The sequence below is a fragment of the Lasiosphaeria miniovina genome (assembly GCF_030549165.1).
Source record: "Lasiosphaeria miniovina strain SMH2392-1A chromosome Unknown B0T26scaffold_5, whole genome shotgun sequence".
NCBI classification, from domain to species: Eukaryota; Fungi; Ascomycota; class Sordariomycetes; order Sordariales; family Lasiosphaeriaceae; genus Lasiosphaeria; species Lasiosphaeria miniovina.
In genome coordinates this window covers 111,030-137,102 of record NW_026848224.1, presented here as the reverse complement: position 1 = coordinate 137,102, position 26,073 = coordinate 111,030, and the positions used below count along the sequence as shown (strand labels likewise).

The 26,073-nt window shown below is 54.2% G+C and overlaps 9 protein-coding genes across 9 annotated transcripts; 2 read left to right on the top strand and 7 right to left on the bottom strand.

The window, feature by feature from the left end:
• Nucleotides 1–676: 676 nt before the first annotated feature.
• B0T26DRAFT_714124 (uncharacterized protein) lies at nucleotides 677–1,739 on the bottom strand. The gene is made up of 3 exons (XM_060442166.1): nucleotides 1,502–1,739; nucleotides 1,152–1,420; nucleotides 677–1,074 (listed from the first exon to the last, which is right to left on the bottom strand). Exons 1-3 carry the CDS (start codon nucleotides 1,655–1,657, stop codon nucleotides 996–998), a joined length of 504 nt encoding a protein of 167 aa, XP_060293705.1. The 5' UTR covers nucleotides 1,658–1,739; the 3' UTR covers nucleotides 677–995.
• Nucleotides 1,740–3,314: 1,575 nt separating this feature from the next.
• Nucleotides 3,315–6,269, bottom strand: B0T26DRAFT_779390 (uncharacterized protein; the record flags this gene model as incomplete). The annotated part of the gene is made up of 13 exons (XM_060446668.1): nucleotides 3,315–3,808; nucleotides 3,899–3,980; nucleotides 4,177–4,269; nucleotides 4,463–4,516; nucleotides 4,586–4,708; nucleotides 4,771–4,791; nucleotides 4,848–5,162; nucleotides 5,422–5,492; nucleotides 5,645–5,659; nucleotides 5,706–5,733; nucleotides 5,775–5,800; nucleotides 5,837–5,853; nucleotides 6,127–6,269. The coding sequence occupies 13 exons, from the start codon at nucleotides 6,267–6,269 to the stop codon at nucleotides 3,747–3,749; spliced, it is 1,050 nt and encodes a 349-aa protein (XP_060293704.1). The 3' UTR covers nucleotides 3,315–3,746.
• A 2,143-nt stretch (nucleotides 6,270–8,412) lies between these two features.
• On the bottom strand, nucleotides 8,413–9,281 carry B0T26DRAFT_336248 (uncharacterized protein). Its single transcript, XM_060434451.1, has one exon. The coding sequence runs from the start codon at nucleotides 9,059–9,061 to the stop codon at nucleotides 8,564–8,566; it is 498 nt and encodes a 165-aa protein (XP_060293703.1). The 5' UTR covers nucleotides 9,062–9,281; the 3' UTR covers nucleotides 8,413–8,563.
• B0T26DRAFT_336255 (uncharacterized protein) lies at nucleotides 9,282–11,549 on the bottom strand. The gene is made up of 2 exons (XM_060434452.1): nucleotides 10,825–11,549; nucleotides 9,282–10,766 (listed from the first exon to the last, which is right to left on the bottom strand). Exons 1-2 carry the CDS (start codon nucleotides 11,231–11,233, stop codon nucleotides 9,502–9,504), a joined length of 1,674 nt encoding a protein of 557 aa, XP_060293702.1. The 5' UTR covers nucleotides 11,234–11,549; the 3' UTR covers nucleotides 9,282–9,501.
• Nucleotides 11,550–12,344: 795 nt separating this feature from the next.
• B0T26DRAFT_336239 (uncharacterized protein) lies at nucleotides 12,345–13,408 on the top strand. The gene is made up of 2 exons (XM_060434450.1): nucleotides 12,345–12,887; nucleotides 12,962–13,408. Exons 1-2 carry the CDS (start codon nucleotides 12,512–12,514, stop codon nucleotides 13,222–13,224), a joined length of 639 nt encoding a protein of 212 aa, XP_060293701.1. The 5' UTR covers nucleotides 12,345–12,511; the 3' UTR covers nucleotides 13,225–13,408.
• Nucleotides 13,409–17,872: 4,464 nt separating this feature from the next.
• B0T26DRAFT_714109 (uncharacterized protein) lies at nucleotides 17,873–18,266 on the bottom strand. The gene has a single exon (XM_060442165.1). The coding sequence runs from the start codon at nucleotides 18,216–18,218 to the stop codon at nucleotides 17,964–17,966; it is 255 nt and encodes an 84-aa protein (XP_060293700.1). The 5' UTR covers nucleotides 18,219–18,266; the 3' UTR covers nucleotides 17,873–17,963.
• Nucleotides 18,267–19,570: 1,304 nt separating this feature from the next.
• On the top strand, nucleotides 19,571–21,912 carry B0T26DRAFT_336181 (dihydroxy-acid/6-phosphogluconate dehydratase). Its single transcript, XM_060434449.1, has 3 exons — nucleotides 19,571–20,146; nucleotides 20,255–20,466; nucleotides 20,602–21,912. The coding sequence occupies exons 1-3, from the start codon at nucleotides 19,687–19,689 to the stop codon at nucleotides 21,802–21,804; spliced, it is 1,875 nt and encodes a 624-aa protein (XP_060293699.1). The 5' UTR covers nucleotides 19,571–19,686; the 3' UTR covers nucleotides 21,805–21,912.
• Nucleotides 21,913–23,746, bottom strand: B0T26DRAFT_779388 (major facilitator superfamily domain-containing protein; the record flags this gene model as incomplete). The annotated part of the gene is made up of 2 exons (XM_060446667.1): nucleotides 21,913–22,957; nucleotides 23,023–23,746. 2 exons carry the CDS (start codon nucleotides 23,744–23,746, stop codon nucleotides 22,020–22,022), a joined length of 1,662 nt encoding a protein of 553 aa, XP_060293698.1. The 3' UTR covers nucleotides 21,913–22,019.
• A 379-nt stretch (nucleotides 23,747–24,125) lies between these two features.
• Nucleotides 24,126–24,743, bottom strand: B0T26DRAFT_741545 (uncharacterized protein; the record flags this gene model as incomplete). The annotated part of the gene is made up of 2 exons (XM_060443985.1): nucleotides 24,126–24,434; nucleotides 24,513–24,743. 2 exons carry the CDS (start codon nucleotides 24,741–24,743, stop codon nucleotides 24,126–24,128), a joined length of 540 nt encoding a protein of 179 aa, XP_060293697.1.
• Between the last annotated feature and the right edge of the window lie 1,330 nt (nucleotides 24,744–26,073).

Below are 26,073 nucleotides of genomic sequence, written 5' to 3'. Positions count from 1 at the left end.
GATATGCATGTCAACCCAACGGCACTACTGACAGCTTCGAGCTCCTAAGTGCTCCTCAAGCACCGATTGACTCGCAACCATGTCCAGACTTAAGGATTGCAATGGGGTATGAGCTTGGAGACTAACCCCGTATAGAAGGTATTTTTGTGTCACAATTAACTATTCCAATTATTCCGTACCTGTTCAACGGTTGCGAGAAAAGCACAATTGTCGGTAGCACACGACGAAACCTCGAGATTTGGCGCCAAAGTCAAGTTCATAAGGTAATTACTCTAAAACTCTTTCACTTGGGTGACAGATTTAGCTGTGAAGTCACTCCTTGAGTTGAAGGAAACTAAACATAATACTCCGGGACTCCTGTGCACTGTGAAAATGTTATAGAGCAGTTCATGAATCTTTGGAAATTTTCGATTTAGGCTCTGGATGTTCAAAACGCTAACAAGCAAAAATTATCCTGCCAACTGGCACAGTTCATACAACCGAAAGACGTATATATTCCAATCCCTGGTTTGACACTGGTCCGGGGCGTGTCTGGGATGATCTCTGCTACCCACCAGTTGATTGACAAGTATAGCTACCTAACCAAGGTATTCGTGGCCTGTGCCAAGTTCCATTAGCAGTTGCGCAGCTTTCTCTTTACACGGTGTTAAACGCACGGTAACTAATCTAATCATACTGAGCGAAGCAAAAAGAAAACATGTAATGCATCTTATTAGGGTCCGTGGCTGGACCTAGGCAGCTGCTATTTCAACTATTCGTTTTACCTTGAGGGTAAGTTTATCTCAAAGTAACTCATAAATCAAGCACTGCTGCTTTCTATCAGAATTCAAAGACCCTTCAGTCCATTAGAGTATCAGCGGACCTTCAGTTTTCGTACAAGTACACAGTAATTCACATCGTTTCCTTCAGATCATCTTCTGAATACACCTACCAAAGCGATGGTGGTGGTCCCCATGTAGTCGAGCGCTCGATGTAATACCCCTAGTCTCTGGTCTTTAGGTCTCTCCCTTCGTCTGCTTCCTTTTCGCAGAGTACTCGACACATGCAAAGATGAAAAAGATAAAGTGCAATCCCCTAGCGACAACAAGGTATGTCAGCTTCACTTCACATACATCATCAAGACTATGTCAACAACAAAGATGGACACGTACGCCACAGCAAAGGCCATATCCATGGCCAAAGTGACGCCGCGGTCAGCTTTCCTCACGATGTCACCATTTTCGCAGTCGTTCAATGGCTTGTCGACACAACCATGGGTAAAGTGAGCCGCTCCGTAGAGGAAAAGAGGGAGAAGGACGCAGATGGCGGCAGTGAAAATCTCGAGGGTGCCTCGGCCGAGCTCTGTGCAGCGACGCAATCGCTTCTTTGGGTCTGCAAGCGCGACCATTTCGGCAACATCTACGCCAAGCGCCCAGAAAGCCTAGGTATGGAATGTTAGGACCGGCGGGATGGGTGGATGGATGATGCAGCGCGTCGCCAATTGTAGTCTTTTTGTGCTTACCACGACGAAGGAGCTTGCCATTCCTTCCCCGTACCCGAACCCAAAACTCGTCGCATAGCTGGCCGCGGCAATGATCGCGATGCAGAGCACCAGAGAAAGAGAATGGAGCACAATCTGCCAGATGGCGTACTGCCCAGTGAGCCCGGAGCGCTCCATTCTGCGATTCTGGAAGGATAAATGAGTGGAACAACAAACAAACCGAGATCAGAATGAACCCGTGCTGGTTTGTCAGTTTGCTCCACCCTTTTAATCGTTTTCTGTGACGGGGGAGACAACCAGCGTCGCATTATACTAATTTCGCTCGACTCCGCTTTGCTTGCCGACCTGGACTGCAATTTGCTAGCCGGAGCGGCGAAGAAATCCTTCGTATTTGGGTAGGGCATAGTTATTCGAGGCGCTAATTATTGAATATGCGATTTTCCCCCTCATTTTCTCCGCGGACACCCTTTGGAATTGAGATTTGATCGATTAATTGATCCCGCCTTCGATCACGACCTGGGGTCACAGAGACGCGGAATGTCAAAGTTGTGGACGTTCGAGTCGAGATCTGCTAGCCTACGCTGGATCGCCAGGTTTTTAGAGCATGCATCCGTTGAGGGCTAGGCCGGTTGCGCTGGCTGTGTGATTGGCATACTTCCAACCACTCCTCTCTGTAGTACGCTAATAGGTACTGATTTGCCTCTTTTCAGGTCCCGAATTGGCTTTTAAGAGTTTTTGGAAACCTAACTAATTACTATGATAAGACCACTAGCTCAAGATTTCAAGCCGTGAGGGGCCGAGGGAAGTCGGCTTCGCTTGCCTAGTGTACTTACTATGCCCTCGTTATAGGTAGCATCTGAATACGAAAGCCGCCCTGTCTTGTGGTGGTCAAGAACAAAATTTCCGAGGGAGGTGCTTTATTTCCCAAAACATTTACGAAACTAATACTCCGTAGAGCTGGTCAGATCCGCGCGGGCGGGAGGTCTCTTCAACATACCCTTCTCGCCTGGTTCGACCACCCCTGGGACTACTCTCGAGGGCTACAAAAACTTCCTGACCAAGGAGCTTCCGACATGGTCAGGCCGGTTGATTCGTAAATATATCTTGGGATGATATAGGTACTTTAAGGTTATATTTAGCGCAGGCCGCTGGTTGGCTGAGTATGCCAAGTAAAAAAGGAAGGGTACTTCGACTTCCTAGTTAATTTGGTAGAAGGTGAAGTCCTTCGCAAATCAACTGACAGCTGCGATTTAACCCGTCTGACTAAGGGGCTTGCGACTTGGTCAGGGCGTTTTTGTAGCCCGAAGAGTACTAGTCTGGTGAAACGGAGCTCTCGTGGGCAGTGCGAGGCCAAGAGACTGAGAGATCGGATTGCGTTTTTCAAGTCTTCCAACAGCCTACCCATGCTCCCCGTGACGCGCTCCTTTGCAACAGAAGAAATCCTCTGTCTCGCCGGCGCCACCGCACCAAGACAGCACTGCTTATACACGAACCCGGATTCATACCAAAACTAGTCTAATCATAATCGAAATTGAAAGCACTCAAGTCGGTAATATAATTTTTCCTTTAGAAATTAGACTTTTCATATTTGCTATCGACGGTTACGTCTGCAAGACCACATTGAAGCTTCTAGTCTCTCTGACCATGTCGGACCGTGTTGTCACGCTAAAGTGTCGGTCACGACAAAGGTAATCTACACGAAGGAGCTGGGGGGAGGAAGCGCAAAGAATACAGGATAGATTCCATCTATCGAGCTTCGAAAATGGGGCGTGAATAGGTCACGAATCGTTTTGCGCCGAGCGGCGCTGCCAGTGCCTCATGGAGCCTCTCGTATCTATGATTATGTCTGCATGACTCTGTTTCGCTGTAATATGTCAGTCACGGCGGAGTTAAGGAACTAAGAGGGGAAAGTGACCTTTCCAATGGGGAGGTTCGTGAACTGCTGCGTGGATTGCTGCGAATCACCCGGCACTGGAGTGGCGTTTCCGTCGCAAGATTGTCTTCTCATGGTCTCTGTATGATCTAGGTTGAGAAACGGACATGACAGATTGGAGCACTCTGGAAAGAGTTTCACTTTCCCGAAGCAGTTATGGCGATGCCCTTGCGCTGGATCGCACTTTGCCAAAAGGCACCGAAACTCTCTTCCCCTACGGTTACCTCCGTCACGGCTGGTTTCACACGGTGGCCCCTCGACCCTTTTGAAGTCACAAAGAGATCACGACGAAGCAACGATGCAGGCTGGGATAGCTAATGATCCCGACTACTCTTAGCTCGCTCCAGCTCTGACAGGATCCTGGGATGAGAAAGCGGATCTCGCTCGCTGCGCACCTATAAGTTGCCTCTAGTATCCTGCTCTCAACAACCAACAGCCACCTTTTGGAGACCATTCTCATCATCAAGAACGCGCTTTGGACTCACCAATCACTTGCGCCTTCCACGAATCCACCCTGGCGGAATCGCCGCGAGCGCACAAAAGTGCAACTCCATACCAGACTGTCCTCTGCAACTCTTGCATCTCGGCCTCACAAAAACCTACAACAATACACTGAGGTACTTGCCCCCTTTGCGGACCAAGCCACGAACCGTCACGACTTTTATACAGATGCTAATTTCTGGTGCTCTCCAGAGTCACGGCTCAGCATTGCGATATGTGTAAAGATAAACATTACCAATTTACCTGCACCCACACAACGTACTGGCAGCTCGAAAGATGCAACGATTTCCCGCTGATATGCCAAGGTGCTACGACCAAAGAGTACCATCCCGTCCAAACGAAATGCTACGATTGCCTGTTCAGAGAGCAGCAGAGCCGCATGGCACCCCGGAACAGCGATTTGTATAAGCAGAAACGGAAGTCTAACAAAAAAATAATTGAGAGATATATAAAAGAGTTCTCTGATGATGCCAAGGACTCGCAATTGGCACATATATCTCTTTCTCGTTCTATAGGGCTTTGCTGGTCCCGCTTAGATTCTACCTTACCTCATCTTTGGTCTGGCCCGACTTCAAATTTCCGCCAGCCAACATAGAACAACCCTGTTTTGTGGTTAATTAGTGCAAATATGTCCGTAAGCCAATGGACGTTGTTTTTTTTGGGAGACTTACCAAAATGGCGCTGACGAGATAGGTGAAGGACACGATAAACGAGAAAGCCAAAACAGCTCTCCACTGACCACACCCATCGTAATTGATGTCGCCGGGCCCTAGGACGGGAAACGGATAGTACCGCTAGCTGCCCCAATAATATTCCCAATAGCTCCAGTACCAATACGAGCCGCATGTATCCGTACCCGAACGCTAGACACGATATACTGGTTAATATCCAGTCATCGAGTAGTTAGGGACGCCCTGTTTCTTGGTTGCTTACCACTATTAAAAGGCAGAAAGCAACAAGCCACGTCACAAAGAGCACGAAGTCGGCTGGAAGTGCTAGGAACGCGTGCATGAACGGCGGCATGAACAATATTGAGTATAGGGTGCTGATTACGGCGAAGGAGATGGCGTATATAACGCGCCCATCGTGCTCAGCTCCCGCCTTGGTGAGCAGATGGAGAAAGCGGGCGAGAATGCCGAGAATAATGACCGAGAGATGAGTTCCCACAACCGCAGGGCTACCATGAGATACTTGGATACGAACCCCATTGTGTCTTCTTTTGTCGTAGTTCTGGATGGCTCTTGAGATCTACCGCACTTCACGTCTTGCGCGGAATTCTTGAGCGAGTACCCTGCCAGGTGTGCAATTGGACACTGCGATGTTTTATGGCGGGGTTTTCTTGGAATAAATATGAATCGGGCCCTAAATTATCAGGAGACTGCTCGTTCTCATATCATTTCAAATTTGTTTTCTTGTTGAAGCTGTCCCGGGCACATCGTTCCGTTTTCGCAGGACCAACTCCGGAAGCAGACGTGACGTAGCTATTTCAACCATAATGCTTGCTTACCACAACAAAGACATATTTGCACCATGTTTCCATGAGGGTCAAAATGAGCGCCTTTACGTTGGAATATTGTTCTAGCATCTGTAAATGTTATTTGTGTTTTGGACGAAAAACCACTGATTCCTCTATTACTCCATGTAAAGCTGAATCTTGAAGTTCATACCCATACATGGGTACTCGCGTACTGTGACTTTGAAATCGGCTCTTGAAATATCATTCCACTCACTCGACGTGTATCTAGCTATAAACAATCGGCCAAGTACCTCACAAACAGCGAAGCTACAAACCATCAAAGCTAAATGAGTAGCCTTTGAGCTATCTATTTTAATTAGTAGTCCGGTTGGCGGGCCGCTCACCATCACCCCAGCTGCATTAGTGAGACCTATGTCAAACTAAAGGCCGTTGAACTTAAACTTACTGGTCGACACGGCAACACTACAGGTGCCCCTACAATATCCATATTTCACTAGGAGCCGATAATGGTGGGGACTCCCAAACCAGGACAAGCTAAACTAAGTGGCATTGCGTCACACAAGCCAGACTTGGTGGCAAAGAGAAGCACTGCCCAGGGCGGCGGCACTAAAACAGGGACCAAGGTAAGCCAGCTGTCAACATGAAACTATAGATTTTGCTTGGTGCGTCATTCAACCCAATTCCGGGCTGGCGGGTTTGTCAGCCCCAACTTTAGTTTCAGCGTCGGAACTATACCCAAATGCGAAGGTAGCCGGCGCGGGAAACTCTGCGTCGGGGGAGACGGGTTTAGCTTTGGTAAGGATGCCCTGCCTTATTAACCTTGCGTTTTTCATAAGACTTGATGTCATTGGAGCGTGGATCGACACCGACACCGACATTTTATGTTTTTTCCCTCCTGTGTGGCATTGCTTAACGGGAGCGGAAAAGGGCCCGAAGAGGAAGGAAAGGAAATTGGGTTGACGGGAAAGAAGGAGAAACAGACATGAGAGGACCCGTGGGGCGGCCGGGAGCACAAGACAAGACCAAAAAAAAGGCTGGTCCCGGAATTTGCGTCCAGTACCGACTGGAGATTACACACACGAAGCAACCCGAGTGGCTCGAACCCCGTCCATAGCTGGCACCAACTAGTACACATGTGGGTTACACAAACCTCCAAAAGCCAAAAAAAAAAGGCACCCCGGGCGGGGACAGAACGAACCTGCACCCGGAACTCCTATTTCGGGCCTCGGAACTCGGGAGAACAAGAGGAGAATGTGAACGAGAACGGGTAAAATGGATCGCAGTTTCCGCTATTGGGAATTATGCCCTCTCACCCCTCCCCAGGGACCAAGCCCAGGGCACATCAAGGTACGTGTGCAGGATGGGTTATTTTTGGCCAGAGGTCAAGAAGGCGAAAGGGCGGGCGGGAGCGCGCAGATCTCCAAGCTGTCTTATAGGCATTTAGATCCCTATCCAATGGATGCTGCTCGGTTGCCGATGTCTGACCGGGACAGTGCAGGTGCCCCTGGTTGTTGTATTTCTAATCTCTCCTTTCCTCTCTCTTTTCCCGAGGTTGCTGAGTATACGGATGATCAGCAAGCAGAAGATTGAGAGTGGAATGGCTGGAACTTCCGTCCTGTTACAAATTCTCGCCTCGACCATTAACATGCCCGTGATAGTAACTCATTGGGGCTGCCAACTTGATCAAGGGTCTCAATCGCTGGCTTGCAAATAAAAAGACGAAGTGCTTCGCTTCTGCAGTTGCATCGCCTTGTACCTAGGTAGTTTGCATGGCGCAGTTGTGCAAAGCTTTCGGGAGCAAGCGACTGATGGGCAGGTACTAGTGCCTGTACACACCAAGGAAGGAGCGCTGCTGGCAAATGCACGATGCATCCATTGGATGGAAGACAGACTCGGGCCAACGCTCGCTACAGACATGTGTATTCTCCAATGGGGCGGCAGACTGTCTGTCCACGGCCGCTCTGTCTGCGTCACCTACCTTACCTTAGTATCTCGCTCAAGACTGGATGATACGGTGCACACAGACCTATGCTGTGCGGCGGCGGTCTCGCGGGTAGGTAAGGTGAGATAGGTTAAAGTACTTCAGTGAGGATACTCCAGGGAATCCTCCCAGGGACTGTCTTTAGCTTGGGACCAGTATAGGCCACTTGCTCGACTGATTGTGCCCGAGTCGCACAAAAGATGCGTCGTGCGTTGTCCACGTCCCATTCCTTCTCACCGCACTCACCTACAAATCCATGTGCCTGACCTACCAAAAACAAGCGACCCAATCGGGGGCTTGAGAATTGGGGCCATTCGGCTCCGGGAGAGGCAGTCGTTGCAGGCCCCTTCCTTCCTGGATCGTTTGCCGAGGTACCCCGGGTACATAGCCTGATACCTTATCTCGCCTTGCGGAGTACCTTGGCCATTCATCACTGCGTACACCTCAAGAAGTGCGACAAGCCCTCCTCAACTCCTGCACTGGGCCGTCTGTGCAATCCGCCATCTCCTCCATCATACCTCCGTCATAAACCCTCTTCGCTCCCAAGGTCTTTCTTGGCTTCTATGGAAGGCTGCAACGGCAGGCGGGAATCGGAAAGCTTGCTCACCCGGGCAACCTGTTTTGTCCGGGTATTATTTGGCGAGGTATTGGATCACCACTAATATTCCCGCACTGATGTACACCAATAACCTTGCTTTTCCCTATAACTGGGGCTCTTATTACACCCCCCCCCCCCTGCGAATGCCGCATGGGTTTCGTTTCGATGGGACAGACCTGGATCTCCTCCCCCGCACACGTGCAACGCGTTCCCGCGTTCTCGCGTGCGATGGGCTGGCTGGCTTGCTGGCTACCTACCTTACCTTTCTCCCTCCCTGCCCCGCGCTGTTAAGGAGAAATACGAAAAGAGTGAGACCAAGCTGCTGGCGCCCGGCCAAGGGCGACGGGACAAGCTCCAACTGGACGCCACGTGTTTCGTATCCCGCAAGCTACAAAAATCGTGACTTTCTCACAAAGAGAAACTATTAAGGGTGCAAGCTTTGCGATCTTGATAAGCTGGGGAAGGTCGTGGCCAAACGGCGAGGGACGTCTATGAGAGGGAGTAACGGTGCACTACGGCTGGACGACCCACGAGTCGTACCTGTTGCACATATCCTCACTTTGTGGCCATCTCTACCCCAGTTAAGACGCCAGTCACTGGCGTGCGAATCGCTGTACGTTGAATGCTTTATACAACACCCTTCTCGTCATATTCAAAGCTACTTGGTAACATTGAGCCCTAGGTAGCCCCACTGCCCCCAAACCCTCCGAGCCTGCCTCAGCAAGAGACCTGCCTCCCTGATGTCTAAGGCCGTACATCCCCATTAAGGGTGTCTCGCTTGTGGAAACACGTTGGACACAACATGGCATGGTGTACAAAATAGGTAGCGCAGACGGCAAGCTGCCTTTCTCCTCCTTTTTTCCCACAAACAACCAGAGCCGAGCCATACCCCATCCCCAAGCTCTGTACAGCTTGACTAGAAACCCCAACCCAAAGTTATGAAATATGCTGTGAGCCGTGGACCCCGCTATCCGTCTATTTCGAGTAGGTCTCATACCATAATTCTTTTTCGACCCGTCCCGCTTCGTACCATCTGAACGGGGAGCCCAGAGAAAGTAAGTAACCAACAAGAGAGATACATATACATACATGTATTTACAGAGAGCGGCACCGCGTCGCCGTCTCGGAACCCAATAATGTCTAGATAACAAATAGTAAATTTTAAACAGTAATGTGTAAGACCCAAAGCTGTCGCAGTGGCAGACGTGTGGAAAGACAAAAGGACGCCGGTACGCCACGTCCAGGCGTTCAAGTACCAAGAATACTAAGGAGCGACGCCAGCATAGGCCGGTGGGGTATCTCAAGCTGGAATAATGACTAGACAAAAGGAATGAGGGAGAAAAAAATGAAATGCGTAATATGCAAAGAAAGGATGACGCATGTCCCACGTAGCGTCGTACACTTCATAAGGTTGTCGTGTGGTCTCGGCGGGAGTCTGCGAGGTTCAGACTTCTCGGGCAAACCACTTCTCCATGGGGACGTGGGCCAAAGGGCGAATCGGACAAAAAGATGGCAGGGTTCCAGGTTGTTCTCACTTCCGAAAACCCACTTTCTCGGCAAGATTCTTGAGCCAACCCGACGCGCTGTTCTTTTTCTCGTCATGGCTGTCTCGTGCCATGACTGCGTCACGCGCCATTGGCCCGACGATGTCCTCGTCTCCACGTTCTGGAAACTTGCCCTCGTCGCTGAGCATCCTGGGGATGGCGGCCGGGAGCATCTCCTCGGCAGCGCGTCGTAGCCGGAGGGTTGTTAGAGCCTCCCCGTTTCCGTTCGGGTCCAGGCGATGGATGAGGTCGTCCTCAGCGCGGCGCCATTCCTGCTCTATCTCCGTCCATTTCGCTTCGGTAAGCAGATAGGTTTTGGAGGTGCAGCTGTAGTGCTCTGCAGTACGCGCGAGATGCTTGGTGTAGTTGGTCCTGGCCTGGTCCCAGTCGGCGCGGAATGCCTGTAGGATGGCGAGGTCGGCTGTCTCCGGTACGTAAGGCTTGGGCTCAATGGTGAAATTTGCATGCCCAAGGCGATCGGACCAAGCGTCGTGGTGATCGAGTAGATATGGAATCGGGGAAGAGACATCGCTGAACGTGCTAGAAACAGTCCCGCGACGGAAGGAGGAGATGGAGGCTTTAGCGCTCAGAGGCGGAGTGGGATAGGGCTGTGTGGGATAGGGCTGTGTGGGATAGCTCGGAGGTGACTGGAGTTCTTGGACTGGAGAGGGCGCGATGGCAGGGGATTGCAAAGGCGAGGCCTGCAGCGAGTGCGCCGGCGCGTGACATGAAGATGTGTCTGTTAAAAGCGGCGGCAGCAGGGGGGTGGTAGCCATGGAGCGGTCCCGTTCCAGGCTCTTGCCCACAGTTGCTTGGGCTATCTCGAGCGGTGAAGGTAGAACTACGCTCTCGGAACTCTCGTAAAACGAGAGCGCAGGGGTTGCTGGCAGGGGCGGCTCAGCAGACCGGTCCAGAGGCCCATGGGTTGGGACTGAGATGGACGAGGACCTGCTGGACGCAGCACGGGAGAAGCTGGGGCGCTGGTCCAAGGAGGGATCCGAAGCCGGGGAAAAGGTAAACTGATTGCGCCTCGATGTGGATCGCCAGCGTGGGAGGTTGCCCAGCCTTGACCCCAATCTCGTGCCCCAGCCCGAGAAACCTGCGTCGGACCCATGGCGCCTCTTCTTTTGCCTCGGGCTCCCATTGAAGTCACTGTCGCTAAGAAAGCCGAGGTCGCAGTAGAGCTCTGAACCCATGTACGGATACATGGACGTGCTCTGGACGAGGTCATTGTGGTCACACGGCTCGTCGCCTGTTTGCGCCAACAGGTTAGCAAGAGAGAAGGGAAGGCAATGGCGCGCGCCACCTACACAGACAGCTGTAGAGACCAAACACGCTCAGTGGAACACCCTCGTCCTCTCTCTCGAGCGGGTCCTCCTGAACGTCTGGAAGCTGCGATTTGGTGTTTTTGGCCGCGTTGGTGGGCTGCGAGGGCGAAGCGGGACTATCTGAAGTGGACGAGGCAGCCATGTCTAGGGACGAGACGGAGCCTGAATATCTCGGGAAGGCGCTGCGTGGGAACGTAGGGGTGATGGGAGACAGCGACGCGATGTCGGACGCGGACGAGTTTGCGATTTGGGACGGCATGCACGCATCTTCGGAATCGTGAATTTGTTGCAGCTCCTGGTGCAGCTCCTGGTGCAGCTCCATGTATAGCTCCTGCTTCTTCCGCTCCTCCACCAGCTGCGGGAGAATCAAGGGTTTCAGTCCCGGCGACATGGCGGGCCGCGAGGCGTCAGTGACACGGCAAGTGCGCGGGTTCGAAGGCGTCGAGAATCGGAAGGGCGGTCATTCAATGTACGATTTCAGAGTTTTGGCAAGTGGTGAGTCGAGATGGGTGGGAATAGAGGTGGCGGGGTAGGTGCTATTTGTTATTGGGGGTTCGGACGACACAGCAGAGCACGGCAACGAGCGCCAGCAAAGTCGTGGCACTGCTCTGATGGGCAGGTGCGTGTGGGGGAGAATTGGGTTCCACCTCAGTGTGCGTTGGGAATTTTTTTCTGCTGTGGGGCTGCCGGGGTGCTGCTAGGGTGCTAGGGTGCTAGGGTGCTGGGGTGCTGGGTGCTGGGGGCAGGATTGCGCGAGCCCGGCACAGGGACTGCCCAGCCCGGTCCAGGCAGCGGGAGGAGGGAAACGCTCCCCAAAACAGGACAGGCCAGTGCGGGACGAAACGCTGGGCTGGCGACTGGGCGAATGTATGACGAAAGAACGTTGTTCTAATTCAGAGCCGCGGCAAAGCAAACGCCGATCGTCACCAACAATAACAACAACACAACAAAAAAGTTATTTTCTGCCCTCTGCCCAAGTACGTAGGTTATCGCGCTCTAGACGGCCGCCAGGCTTGCACTTATATGGTCGCGCTCCACATGCTATGCTTTTGCCGATGCCTCGTGTGCCCGTGTGTCTGGGTCGCTGCTGCCACTCCCAGGCCAGGTCACGTCACGTCAGGATCCCAAGGAGTCGCACGCCGGGAAACACTTGCTGCTAGTTGCAAGTCGGCTTGGTTTAGGCTCTGCCTCGCCGGGTCTGTACGGCGAATGAAGCTTTCCTCGACTGCCCCCCAACTTGGCTGCTTCAGCATGAGAGGGGGTCAGGCAGTGGCTGACAAGAGACCCTTTGCCTTGTCGCTTCTTCGTTCTGCCTCGTCGCCGAGCCCTCGTTAGTCAATGGGCACGGGAATCACGAGTCCATACGTGGGTGGTCGAAAACCGGAGTCTCAGTTGACTGTCGTACCGGACTGGCACCACGTGTAATCGGGCGCGGCAGGCTGGAATGGCGTCGGGCGTGGGGTTGGTGGAGGGGGCTTGGGATGGCTGGCCTTCCGATCTGGCCTTGGGGCTCGCTTGCGGCCTCACTGGAACACTGGAACACTGTCACTGGCAGCCGACGGCCCACGACCAATCAATCTTCGCTAACACGTCGCTGCCCCGACAAAACCTCGGCGCTCCTGCCGCGAGGTTGTCGTGAATCGTGACGGGGGAAGAATTGCAACGTCGAATGTCCAATCGACAGCGAACTCACAACCCCGTGAATTGCGAAACTCAGAAACAGACTGATCCAGCCCGACCGCTTGAAAGGGCCTCTGGCGGCGGCACTCAGGGAAAGCCCGCGACTCCGTGGAGGAAGGATCAGATTCACTGGAGAGTCGGTTGTGATTGCTGTCTGATGGCTGCAACGGTGACAGGAGTCGTGAATGGCCTCGGCCTCAATATATCGTCTGCCGGCGTGCTGCGAGTCGTGTGTTCACGCCAGGTTGGACGAGAGGTAGGGGGGGGGATTGCCGAAAGCTCTGTACGTAATTGCAGACAGGAGTCTGCTTTAGAAGACACACGGGGGGTTCTCGAAAGAAATTGGTGGACTGGAATGCACCTGGGTGAGAGCAGAGGCAACCAAAGGGTGGGACGGAAGAGGCATCTCGACGAATGCATCCTAACAAACAGAACCCAGAGGAAGCTAGACTTCCAGGTCGCGGCGCGAATATCTACAGTACGCAGTTCTCCGAACACGGATTCCCTTACTACCTTGATGTCCTACCCTACTCGAGGGCGGGTGATGCTGCAGCGGGCGCTGGCGGAGAGCCTAGCGCCAAGGAGTTAGGTGATTGCTCCCGCATCTTGTTCGTCCGAAGGAGCTTTGTAGCAGTGACGGGACTTCTCGTCAGGTTGCTGGGTGAGGTGGCTTTGGGTCCAGTTCAGGTTGTGGGGCTTTGACCCAAGCGATCCAGCCAAGGAAGCCAAAGGAAGCTACAGTGTATGGAATTTGCTGTTTGCGCCTTTCCTGTTTAGGCCACGGCTGCCAGGACCGCAAGACCGCAACAGTCATCAGCTGGCAGCCACTGCCATGGATTTCAGCTGACGGGAATGTAAACTAACTGTTCTGAGGCTTCCGGCTCGTTACGTTTGCAAGGCATGCGAAGGGTTTTCAGGGCCAAGTCGAAGTCGAAAAGTTGGAATTCAAGTCACAATTGAGACGCGATCACATGAAACTCCTACCCACGGAGGATCAGGTTTGCTGTCCTGTTTGCTGATGGATCCAAATTCCGGGAAGCAACATTTCCATTTTACATCGTTAGCCGCCCCTACTGGCTTGACCTTTCGGGGAGTACTGTTGTGGCGGAACAATCCCGAAGAGTGAAGGAAAGGAAAGATATAACACGAAGTAGAAACCAAAAGAGACAGTTTGAAAGTGCCAACTCGACTTGTTGGCTATGGTCGGCACTGCCTGGCCAAGCATGAGAGCTGGGGCGGATGAAGAACGTTTTCCGTATGTGATGTGGCCCGTCATGTCGTTCTCTCCTCCTGGAGCAGAGTGCTGGTGGAAGACGACGCGGTAGGGAGGACTCCTTATTCCGAAATCCATAGACCGTCCACCGGGTTTGCGAACTGTCTACGTTTACATTTACGCACGGCTTGATGATTCTCGAGGCCAAAGCCGCCATACCAACGGACAGATTCATGCCTTTGCCTCGGCAGGAGCGAGCTTTCCTGTATTCGTAGCCGGCCACATTAGAGATTTAAGGTAGGTAGCGTGCGCACGCTTATTGCTTATGGAGCTGCGAGACGAAGCCATATGATGCGGTGATGTGATGTGATGTGATGCCGTCCACGCTGCAATAATTGCTCTCATGGGATTGGCGTTGGATGGCGGTCGAAGTGGGAACAAGAGTCTGGAACTGGCCGGATCCTGGATCCGTTCGGATCAAGAGAACTCGCCTTCGTTCCGAACCCCACCTCGGTGAAAATTTGCACCTGGTCGCTAGCGGGGTTCCGACCGAGGATTGAACCGCCCCACCTGTAGCTTCCAGGAATCCACCAAGCCACGCACAGCCCACCCGCCAAAACACTTCAAATCTGCGGAAGATGCTGAGTCCCATTCTGCGTGCGAAAGGGTCGGAGGGTAGAATGCTGAAAGTCCTTTTCTTCGCTAAAAGTCGCAACATAGTCCAACCACACCAGATCCGTCCCGGCTCGATGAATCCCTGGTCGCCCTCGGCGGGCTCCAATGGCCGTTTTTTTTCTTCTTTAGCGGTGTTTAGTCATGAAGCCATAGAGTCCACCATTCCAACAAAACGGCCACGATTTGCAGAGACGGCGCAGTCAAGCAGCCACACTACATCTCCAGCATACCGCTTGAGGTCACTGTTTCTTGTCATGCCCTAGTTCTTCGGCGCCGTCTGCACTTTGAGGAGGCGCAATGGCAAACGGCAGTCCCTCTCTATTTTTGGTGGAGACCAACAGGACCGCCCCCAGATGACAATTCCGAGCACACTTCTCCAGCAACACTTTGCGCCAACTCCACCCGCAGACATAGCATCCATCTCGGGGGCAGCCCCTCAGGTTTGGCACGGAGACATTCCGTATTCTGGCCAGGCAGTACCCATCTCCCATATTGCAGTACCTCGGGGGCAGGAGCCGAATACCTACCCGTCCTAACACAGTAACCTACCTACCTAGGTGCTCCGTACTACGTATATGCGCTAAAACGGTGAAGCCAACTAGTTCTTTATACGTATTGTTGCAGAACCAACTACCTACCTAGGTACGTAGGTCAAAGGCTTTGTTGATAAGATACTACCGAGCCCGTCTTCGCCGTTGTAGCTAAAGGTTTACGCCGCGAGAACGAGACGCCAAAAGCACATGCCATGCACGACCTAGCAGTTAGCTGGCGAGCATGTACTAAGAATGGATTTTGGGCTTGCGGTGTTCACAGGTACCGCGCCCTCTTTGGGCCAGGAGCCAGAAGCCGAGAACCTAAAGGGTCGGGCCCGTGGCTCAACTTGGACCCTTCTTCGACGTTGCCTCCCCAGGACAGCAATCTGGGAGGGGAGGCTCTATATTCGACGCTTCTTATTGGCTAGGCGGTTTCGCGTACCTTGCACAAGCGTCTTTTGCCGATTGTTGGGACTGTGCTGTGCCAACGCCAACCCCCCCCCGCCCCTCCCATCCTTCATCCCGTCTTGCCCGTCCTGTCCGTCAAGAATGACCCATACGACCATTGCGACAAGAGCAGACTCCGACTTTGCCCTGTGCGAGGGACCGTGCCGTCCGGACCGCCTGCCGTCCCCAGCTTGTTGTTGCCTTGTTAAACCTGTAATCTGGACGGCCCGTGCGGCCAATCAATTTGTCCGCCCTCCTGCCGCACTTCCTTCATTCCCAGGTCCCCCGAATCCCATTCGCAACTTCCCCGGCCAGACAAGAGTGAAGAAGCGGGTTGAAGGCTTCCATTCTCTGGATATGGAGTACGGTCGCGTGTTTCCCAAAACCCATGTCCTGTGAGTCGGCGTTCGGAGCCTAAACTCGGATGGCATTGCTGCCGCCAAGACATGTTCCGTTGCATCGTCAGCACCCGGGCTCTTCAGGCCCGCGCCCCATCATATCCCAAGCTTTACTCCTCTGCCTCTCACGGCCGGCAATTGTTCTCGCGACAGCGCAGCCAACATGCAGTCAACATGGTGTAGAATTGCGCAAGGTTCTCGTTGCTCGACGCTCAGTCGAGGCCCCCTGTATCGCATGCAAACAACATTACGCCCTGCCGTAGGGCTCGTTCGCCCTCGCCCTCCGCCAGAGCAGAGCAACACGGCACAGTCACTGCGGCCTCTGTTTCAGCCACCGCAGTGCTTATGGGACCAAGGGAAGAATCAAGCACCTACGCCGCGCGCCAAAAAAAAAAAAAAAAAAAAAGTGGCGCAAGAGGAGGTGCGGAAAGCGCCGACATCAGAAGGACCCGTACATGGTTGTATTCAGTCATCGCGTTGCGGCTCGGAACCGACTCAGTAAACCCGGCGTTAGAGGGCCTTTGTTGGGCTCGTGCGACCTACATTCGCCACGTTCGCCGTCAATATCTTTCTGCGGGGCAAGGCCCCGGCGATGGGACGAGACTGGACAATGGCCTGGGTCGAGAGAGCTCGGAGGTGCAGCTGGCTCCGCAGCTTCAGAGTGCTCACGAGATGCGCCGGGCTCTGCGACGTGGCCATGAACTCTCAGTTCATCCAGGACGCTGCCACTCATGTCTGCCGAGATCGGTACCATGAGGGCCCCAATTTGACTTACTTGCCTGTACTTACTTGCCTGTGCCTGGCTCGAACGGTTTGTCGGGGGAGCGTATCATTGGCCTCCACATTCGTACTCAGTGCTCTATTCCCACCTAGGTACTCACAACCTGATACCACCAAATGGTGAGCACATCGCTACACCAGAGGCCATTACGCCTCCAATGATGGACGGCCCTTGTTCATTATCACCATATGTCCTTCTCCCACCCGCCCCCTTCCGTCTACATACGTAGCACGACCTTGTATGCTGGTAGTTCCCAGCTGCGTTGCTGGGGCCAAGGCGTGAGCTCTCCGACCCAACGGTATGTCCTGCATGCGGGGGTGAGCCACAGTCCAAGCCGTTGCGCGCTCAATCGGGCACAAAGAGCCCTAAGGCCGGCTAAGGTAGCTTCGTCCCTGGAAATTGCCAGAATAAATGGCACGGCCCTGTGTGCCCAAAATGCAGAAGTCGAGACAGAGGCTTCTTAATCGCGCAATTGACAACTCACGCTGCGAAGGAGACGATTGACCGGCCGCCATGTGGTACTTGATTGAGCAGTGTCACCCTCACGGCCATTGCCATTCGGCAGAGCTCGCGTTCCTTGCATTAGCCCGCCTCGCCCGCTGTCTTGGAGGGGCGCCAGCCCTAGCCATTCGCCGCACCGGGTGCCTGGACAATCGGCTTTCAACACGCTTTCCCGCACACCTCCCCCCCCAAGCGGTCAACTTCCCCTTTCCATTTCAGGTTTTTCTTTTTCATGTCTCTTCTTTTTTTTTCTTTTTTTTTAAGGATACCTGCCTGCTCTTGCATCTACCGTGTGCTGTGTAACGAGGGTGGGTGGACAAAGGCCCGTACCTCCTTCCGTACGAGTTACGTTATTTGGGCTCACAATGGATGGGGAAGGGGCGGGGACCTCCCGCTCCCTCCCGCTCCCGGCCATTTTCTCAAGTGGGCCTCAACGTCGCGGTATCCTCATGTCAGATGCTAAGCCGAAGTCGAGCCATACTTTGCCGGCATTGGCGCTCACTCTATGACTGCTGCATCGAGAAGAAAACTCTTTCCCTTCTAGCCAACTAGCAGCCCCCTTCCTCCCCACACCCACCACTCTTCCGCAAGGACGCGTAATACCATTAGTAGGTACCTCTAGACTGAGATGTTTCCCGCCTACTCGCCGCCCTCTCCGTCCAATACGGCCTGCCAATGTACGCCGCCATTATTAACAATACTCTGAGCCGAGATACCAGCGAGGTCCCCATCCCCGCTGAACCGAGGAGAGACAACGACGGCCCTAGTGTGATACCGCCAGCTCACCCACCAAGGAGGAAAAAGAAAATGGTGAATGAAATTTTCAGTCCCACACGTGAACCAGAGCTTGCTACATTGGGGGTCCGATTTTATGTAATTGGATGAGACTGCAGTCACGTCCACACTTTTTCCAGCCACGGATCTCGTGGCAGCACGTAGTCATGTCCACGACTGAGACTCGGTGATTTCGAAAGCTGCCCGTCCGTCGGTAAGCTAAGAGGTTTGTGTGAACCATGCTTGTCGATGCTCATTATTTTTAGTACCCAAAGAGGCCCCCCCATTAAGGGGCTTTCTACGCCATCAATGACCCCCAACCAGCAAAACTTTACATTGCTGCAGGTACGCAAAGGGCGCATTTCTGTGCACATGCATCACAGCTGCTACCCCCCACCCGCAGCCAGCGGCGTGAAGAGCCCCCTACGCCGTTGTCAAGCGCGCCATGTTGTACGTCTGAATAAGCACCGCGGTAGTTGTGCTGTTCTAATTTCCCTGTGCTCGAGCACGTGCGGCGTCTGCATATCTCAACATGTATACTTCATTTGTTTTGTTTTATCTTATCTTGTTTGCCTGTACTAGCCCCCAGCTAGGCCATGAAACACTACTAGAACGTTGAGATCTGGCACAGTCGGCCGATCTAATCGGCTACCGACGTCGACACGTCACGTCACAGATCGGTGTGTGGGAAAGGTGTGTCGCTAGCCACGTGCAGCCACCGTAGGCGTGTCGTATAATCGAGTCTATTGTTGTCTGGCTTGCCAGGATCTTGACTACTTCTGGCTGGTCAGATGCATTCGAAGCTAGCAGTTTGTTACAGTTAGGTCAACGCTCAGCTACACGGAAATCGATTGCACAGATTATATCTTGTTTAGATAGTAGCGGTCTGCTGGGTTTAGCTGGCTTCAATGAGAGAGGGCCAAATGGTTAACTCGCCAAGTTGCCTAAGGTAATTGAGACTTTGTAACTTGACATGAAGCCAGGTAAGGTAGGCAGTTACGGTTTCGTTCATCTGTGGTTCAATGACATTTCTCATGATTAACCTTGCTCCAATGGTTCCTTGTAGCTGGTTTCGCATCAATGCAGAATTTTTCCATGCGAGATTGGGCATACTCTCAGCAGATCTCTGAATCGTCACTCCATTTCAAACGAGTTAGGAATTGGGGAACGAGTAGCATAGCACAAGAGTTTTCAAGAGTTTTTATGAAGGTTAATTATTGTGCCACGTGTTGTTGTCACTATCATCTAATCATCCAAAATAGTTGCAAGTTAATTTTCTAAGTGGCATGGCTCTTAGATGGAGTCTTATCAAATTCAACTGTAGTACGTCTTACATGGAACTATTTTTACCGAGTGTCGTTGTTCCGAGGCTTCTGTTTTATTATCTCTTAACTCACCTCAGTTCAAGATATCGCATAATCAAAGTTGCAATCAGTGCACTAACCCCCTCATGCCTTTGAATAAATAGGTAACGTTATATCAACTCCATTATTGCCTGCCTAGGATATATGCGAGTCCCCCTAACTTGATAATGGCCAGGAAGGTGTTTTACTTGCCTCGCTTGCTTACCTACTCGGGTAAGGCGGCAGCCAACTTTGAGACAGTTTGAAGCTCATATGGCGTCATTTGGGCAAATGATACCCCGCCGGTTCTCCCCGCAACCAAAACACTATGTTCTATGTGAAACACAATACCAACGTCGGAAAGCGGTTTAATAGGGGGTATATGACCAGGTAAAGAAAACACTGGGTTCAAATACAGGTCTGACCCGGTCCAAAGACCAGCGCCGTCGTTTCGATACCTCTCCCACTTGCCAGGCAATCCCGCGCAGCATCGCCGCCAATGGACACGGACGGTGGTGATCAAAAGGCAGGTGCCCAACCAACTTCAACCACATCGACAGGGCAAAACGCCGACTACGACCTCTCAACCCCGCTAGGCACAAATGGCGTAGGCCTGCGGCAGAACCTCACGGCATACGGGGATGCGCACTTCTCGCTCTTCATGCGCAAGCTCTTCATCAAGGCGCTCGGCTACAGCGAGGACGCGCTGTCCCGGCCCATCATCGGCATCGTGAACACGTACTCAAGCTTCAACCCGTGCCACTCCAACATCCCGCAGCTCATCGACGCCGTCAAGCGCGGCGTGCAGCTCAACGGCGGCCTGGCCATCGACTTCCCCACCATCAGCCTACACGAGTCGTTTGCCGCGCCGACGAGCATGTACCTGCGCAACCTGATGAGTATGGACACGGAGGAAATGATCCAGGCCCAGCCGATCGATGCCGTAGTTCTCATTGGAGGTGCGTGGGGACGGAGTGCCGTGTCTTGCTGTCGCTTCCGAGGAAGATCTCTGCTGCAAGTCTGAAGCGCTGGCTGACAGTTGCGATGTGGTCTCGCCGGTGTCGAAGGCTGCGACAAGACCACGCCGGCACAGCTCATGGGCGGCATCTCGGCCAATAAGCCCATCATCCATCTCGTCACGGGGCCCATGATGCCCGGCAGCTTCCAAGGCGTTCGCATCGGCGCGTGTACGGACTGCAGGAGCAACTGGGCCAAGTTCAGGGCTGGCACGCTCGACATTGAAGACATTTCGGCCCTCAACGAGGAGCTCGCGCCGACGGTAACTAGACCCGATATGTGTCCCTATTCTTCTTTTTCCTTTCTTCCACCTCGTCCCCCATGATTCTCAGCATACTGCTCTGCTGCGGGTTGAGAGACAGTCGCTTACGTGCTAGCTGCGGCGCATGGACGTTAGGGAGGCACCTGTGGTGTCATGGGCACGGCTAGCACCATGGCGTGTATCCTCGTAGCTCTCGGGATGATGCCCATCCACGGGGCGACGGCACCGGCCGTGTCATCAGCCCGACTGCGCATCTCCGAATCGACGGGGGCGTATGCCGTGCAGCTGGCCAAGCAGCAGCTGCGCCCGCAGACGTTGCTAACGCGCGAGTCCTTTATCAACGCTATCACCGTGCTCCAGGCCATCGGCGGGTCGACCAACGCCGTGGTCCATCTCATGGCCGTTGCGGGGCGGCACCCGGCCGTCGCCGGCACCATCGGGCTCGACACCGTCGACGACATTGGCCGCACCACGCCGCTGCTCGTCGATCTCAAGCCGAGCGGCGAGAACTACATGACCGACTTCCACAACGCCGGCGGCATGCTCGCCCTGCTGCACGAGCTCAAACCGCTGCTGCACCTCGACGCCCTCACCATCACGGGCCGCACGCTGGGCCAAGAACTCGCGCAGACGCCGTTCCGGCCCCTGCCACCGCACAGCCCTGCCAACTGCATCCACCCGCTCGCGACACCGCTGTACCCCGCCTCGTCGCTCGTCGTGTTCCAGAACGGCAACCTGGCGCGCGGCGGGGCCGTGACCAAGGCCAGCGCGTCCAAGGACCACCGGCTGCTGCAGCACCAGGGGCGGGCGGTCGTGTTTAGCGGGTCGGCGGACCTGGCACGGCGCATCGACGACTCCGACCTCGACGTCGACGCCGACAGCGTGCTGGTTCTGCAGCACATTGGGCCCGTGGGGAACCCGGGCATGCCCGAGGCCGGGCTGGTGCCGATTCCACGCAAACTTGCGGCGCTGGGCGTGGGTGACATGCTGCGCATCTCGGACGGCCGCATGAGCGGCACCGCCGGCGGCACCATCGTGCTGCACGTGTCGCCTGAGGCTGCGGACCCGGCGTCGGTGCTCGGCATTGTGCGCGACGGCGACGTCATTGTCTGCGACGTCGAGCGGCGCCTGCTGAGCGTCGAGCTTAGCGACGACGAGATCCGCAGGCGCCAGGACGAGCGCCGCCAAGAGCAGAAGAGACCCGGTGCCGCGGCGACCCCGTGGCAGACACGCAAGGCCGCCAGGGGGTATCGTGGCCTGTACATGCGCGAGGTGAACCAGGCTGAGCACGGTGCTGACTTTGACTTCTTGACGGCTGCCGGCCCGGGGGGCGCATGAATAGGGGTATTTACGTACCATACCTAATTAGGTAGGTAAGCAAACATTCGCTACACGGCTTGGCTGGTCTCGATTTTGCATTATTTATCAAGAGAGCTCGTGATGCTTCTATGTACGGGCTGCCTCATTATGGCTGGGACAATATTTGCAAGAACAGGTGTGTCAATATGGTCGCCCATGACCAACGGCACTCGAAGATACTCCAGGAACCAACATCATTTCTTAGTATTAGTTCCCTGACCCACGGCGTACGGACTTTTGGCCCGTAGCCTAGGCCCAACCTTCCAGAAGATAAATGGGGCTGGTGCCAGCAGAACGGCAACGCAACCCAGCAGCGCCATGGTCCAGTGAACACCAAGCGTCTCGTACAGGGGCCGGGTGGCTATGACGAGGGCGCCGGCGACGAGGTAGCGCAGCATGGTGATGCTGGACAGAGCAATAGCCGAGCGGCTGCCGTAGCTGTCTACAATGTACTCGTAGCTGCCGACGTAGATCGCGATCAGGACGGCGCCAAAGACGAAGCACGCGGCCAGGCCGCACCAGATGGAGATTCTGGCGTAGTTTCCCCAGCCGAGCCAGAATAGCGCCACGGGCAGCAGCGGCGCCGCCACGATTCCCGGCCACAGGCGGAACTCGGGCTCCAGCGACGCGCCCCGCACGTGCTCTGTCCGCATCCGCGCCCAGCTGTACAGCCCCGGCGCCAGCACGGTGAAGGCTGTGGCCCCCGCGGCGATGGCACCGAAGCAGGAGCCCGTCTGGCCAGTCGACAGGCCGTACGTGTCTTTGAAGATGTAGTCGAAGCCCGAGAGGAACGTGAAGAGCAGCACGTAGAGCAGCACGAGGTAGCCGCCGAGCACAGCGACGACGGGCTCGCTGGAAAAGAACCTTACTGGCTGCAGGAGATGGGTTTTGATGCTCGCGGCGAACGACGACCCCTCGGCATGTTGTGACTTGTAGCGGCAGTCACCCGTGATGCGGCGGAGGTGAGTCGCCTTCCAGTCTAGGATCAACGGCAAGTACGTCTCGGGCAGGAACAGCAGGGCCACGAGGAAAGCGACGGCAGAGATGATCAGCGTGACCCATTCGGTCCAGCGCCATCCAAGCCGGGGGTTGTCAACTATCCACCCGCCCGCAATGGGAGCAATCACAGGGGCTGCATACGGATTCAAGGTCTTTGAGTTAGTTTTGGAAAATTGTGAAGAGGAGAACTAATCTCACCGGCGACATTGGCCCAGGCAATAACGGGAAACACAAACGAGCGCTTGACGGGGCGGAACTGGTCGCGCGCGCTGGAGCCGTTGATACTCAGCGTAGCGCTCGCAAACAGGCCGACGCCGAATCGGCAGGCGATGCGCGCGCCAAAGGACGTGGTGGCGAGGGCGGCGCCGAGCACGAACCACAGGTAGCAAAACGTCGAGACAAGGTACGTGGGGTTGCGACCGGCAGTCTCTGAGACGGGGCCAGCCACGAACGCGCCAGTGCCAATACCGAACAGGTACATGGCCGTTGACAGGCTCTCTGTCACCCTGCTGACGCCGTACTCGCGGCTCGCCGCCGCGTTAGCCATGGACTCGGCCGCCCCAGCCCACGCCTGCGCGAAGATGAGCAGCGACAGGATGGCGATGTTCTTGCTCCGCCCCAGCAGTGGCCAGTTGCGCGGGTCGATGGGGTCGTCGTCGCCCGACGTCCTGACCAGATATTTGCCGTCAGCGTCCGGGCCGTGCAGCGAGACGCCGTGCTTCTGTGCCGATATATTGTCGTCTCCCACGTCTTGGTTTCCGAGAGTTGCTTGCTCCAGAGTGCCGCCTTCTATTATTGGTAGCGTAAAAGCGTCGTTTTGTTTCTCCTTGCTCGTGTGAGTCGCGTTGTGCAGATGGCTTGCGGCTCGCACCTCGTCTTCAACCTGCCTGCCGAGACGGCGATATTGGACCAGCGACCACATTGCTGAGATGGCAAACAACAGACACTAAACGAGGTGATGTCTGGTGTAGTTCTGTGAGCTCATCCACTATTCAAATTTGGATTTTCGGATACCCATGCAACTGCGTTTCGTGGCTCAAATCATGTTTTCTGATCGCGTGCCCACCTGACGAATTGGGGTTTGGATGCATGGTGTGACGTAATTTCCATGTCTAGACCTGGGTCTTGTTGTATCTAGTCAATTCGGCCTGATTTCTAAAACGAGATGTTTGATACGTAAACCCGAGCATTCATGAGAATAGAGAGTGGCCTTATTTATGCTATTAGTGCTGTAAGCGCATCGCCCGGCCTCTATTCTGCGTCGGCTTTTATTGCAGATTTATTCGTGCCACCTGTCACTATCACAGGCTGGGCAAGCCGATGGCAGCCATCAGGTCCTCGCGCGGCATCTCCAAAATGGCCAACAGCGCTTGTGCGTCTGGCACCCCGCCGCTGCCGTACGGCTTCTGCAAGAGGCTCTTGATTGCAGCGTACCTGCTTCGCAGGGCCTCGGAGGCAGCCTGCGACATGCTCTCTTCCAGCTGCACCAGGTCGCTGCTCGTCTCTTCGTTGATGTGTGGATCGAGGTCGACCCAGATGGCCATTAGTGAGGCATCGAAGCTTGCCTCGGCCGGGTCGAACACCAGCATGTGCTTCAGTTTTTGGTTCATCTGTTTTTCAGCCTGTCAGCCTTAATTATGCCTCCCTGTCGGCAAACAGGTAATGGGGTCTGGTGCTGGGCGACTTGCGCTGTCATGGTCGCTGGAGAGCCGACGGTGCCTGTCGCCGCCATTTGCCACGTGGTACTCGAGGGCCGGCGTGACGACGAGATGCTCGGCAATCAGGTAGCGTTCCAGGGCCCAGACGAATCCCGTCACGTCGTTGGGCTTGCGGAGCTCGGGCTCCGTCTCGGAAAGGCGGTGGAAGGCGCGCCTCACTTGCGCATGGTCCTCCTTGATGGCCTCGGAAATCCTTGCCATGGTCGACGCAGACCGTGAAGAATGCGAGGAAATTAATCGTTGATATTTGTCTTGGCATATATTAGGTGCGTCTTGGTTCACCGCCGGCCAGTCAAAGGTGTTCGAACGTTAAGGCTTTGCGGAGATTGTGGTGGGTCTAATCCAGGTGACGTCAGCGATGGAAGACCCCAAAGGCAAAAGAAGCAATTCTGCGAGATCAGATGAGTTAATACTCTTCAGGGCTTCTAAATCGCCCACTTGGCCTGGTTTAATATCCCTTCAAAAGGAACCTCGTTCACACTCTTGTATGAGAGAGTCTATTTGAGCCTGAGCCTGAGCCTGAGCCTGTCTAGCCGAATGAAAATGTCAGTCGTCCTTATGACTAGGTACCTTGCAGACTGGTCCAATCAAAATTCTTGTGACCGCGTTCGTACCCACACAATGCCTGCTTGAGGATTCAACACCAACGTAACTCATGGTTCTCAGGCATGAATGCGGTTGCTATGTTAGACTGCTTGCCCTTAATTTTGCTCTCGCCTTCCAGGGATGCTTTAGATTTTTCGAGGCAAACGGCCTCCACGAGCCCATACCATGTATATGCCCATGTTGAGATTCAGAGATCACCATGAGTTGATTCTAGGACCAAATGCACCAACCCCTTTCAACAGAGCATTGGGATCATTACCCACCCAAGGCGCAGGCGAATAGCCAGGCAAACGGCCACGGTTGCTTTAGACCTGCCGGGCCAAAACCTTCTGCGTTTTTACGGTTCGCCGGGTCGATTAGTGCGGTTTAGCGGCGACAAAGAAAACGGGCCTCAACGCTTTATTTTTCAAACCGTCACCATTGGCAATGCTCTTGCATACATTGATTGTGCCCCCTCAGGAAACTTGCTCACTTTAGGTCTTGAGGATGATCTGGAGTACAACAACATGAGAGGGTGGCGGTATATAGCCAGAATGAGACAGAACTTGTATGAGTGGTATCAGAAAAATGGAGGTAAATAAGCGTCAAGTTCTCAGCTCTGACCGGAGCCAAAATGGGGATTTCCTAAAATAAGGGGAATGTTATACTAACGATGCACTAAAATTAGCTCCCATCGAGGGGAACCGTTGCCTTAGCTCACTACCAAGGTCTAGAACTGTCGACTACGTGCACTACGTGCACTATGTGGGATAATTTAGTGACTCCCGGGTCCCCGGCCGCCAGTCAATGTTCAAGTTTCAGTACTCAACCGCTCAACCGCTCAACCGCTCAACCGCTCGAAGTACTCAACAGGCTTCCAGCTTTCACTTGCTGTCAAGAGACGGTCCAGACTCACCCGGCAAGCAAGTGGTTTAGCGTTCTCGAT

Excerpts from the sequence above, each read along its gene's own strand:
- B0T26DRAFT_336181 (XM_060434449.1), top strand. The coding sequence starts at position 19,687 with ATGGACACGGACGGTGGTGATCAAAAGGCAGGTGCCCAACCAACTTCA. Across the intron at positions 20,147-20,254 it reads TGCCGTAGTTCTCATTGGAG|GCTGCGACAAGACCACGCCG; the intron begins GTGCGTGGGGAC and ends CCGGTGTCGAAG. Across the intron at positions 20,467-20,601 it reads ACGAGGAGCTCGCGCCGACG|GGAGGCACCTGTGGTGTCAT; the intron begins GTAACTAGACCC and ends CATGGACGTTAG.
- B0T26DRAFT_336255 (XM_060434452.1), bottom strand. The coding sequence starts at position 11,233 with ATGTCGCCGGGACTGAAACCCTTGATTCTCCCGCAGCTGGTGGAGGAG. Across the intron at positions 10,767-10,824 it reads TGGTCTCTACAGCTGTCTGT|GCGACGAGCCGTGTGACCAC; the intron begins GTAGGTGGCGCG and ends TGGCGCAAACAG.
- B0T26DRAFT_336248 (XM_060434451.1), bottom strand. The coding sequence starts at position 9,061 with ATGTATGTATATGTATCTCTCTTGTTGGTTACTTACTTTCTCTGGGCT.
- B0T26DRAFT_336239 (XM_060434450.1), top strand. The coding sequence starts at position 12,512 with ATGTCCAATCGACAGCGAACTCACAACCCCGTGAATTGCGAAACTCAG. Across the intron at positions 12,888-12,961 it reads GTGGACTGGAATGCACCTGG|AGGAAGCTAGACTTCCAGGT; the intron begins GTGAGAGCAGAG and ends AACAGAACCCAG.
- B0T26DRAFT_714124 (XM_060442166.1), bottom strand. The coding sequence starts at position 1,657 with ATGGAGCGCTCCGGGCTCACTGGGCAGTACGCCATCTGGCAGATTGTG. Across the intron at positions 1,421-1,501 it reads TGGCAAGCTCCTTCGTCGTG|GCTTTCTGGGCGCTTGGCGT; the intron begins GTAAGCACAAAA and ends TTCCATACCTAG. Across the intron at positions 1,075-1,151 it reads GATATGGCCTTTGCTGTGGC|GGGATTGCACTTTATCTTTT; the intron begins GTACGTGTCCAT and ends TGTTGTCGCTAG.
- B0T26DRAFT_714109 (XM_060442165.1), bottom strand. The coding sequence starts at position 18,218 with ATGTGCACAGAAATGCGCCCTTTGCGTACCTGCAGCAATGTAAAGTTT.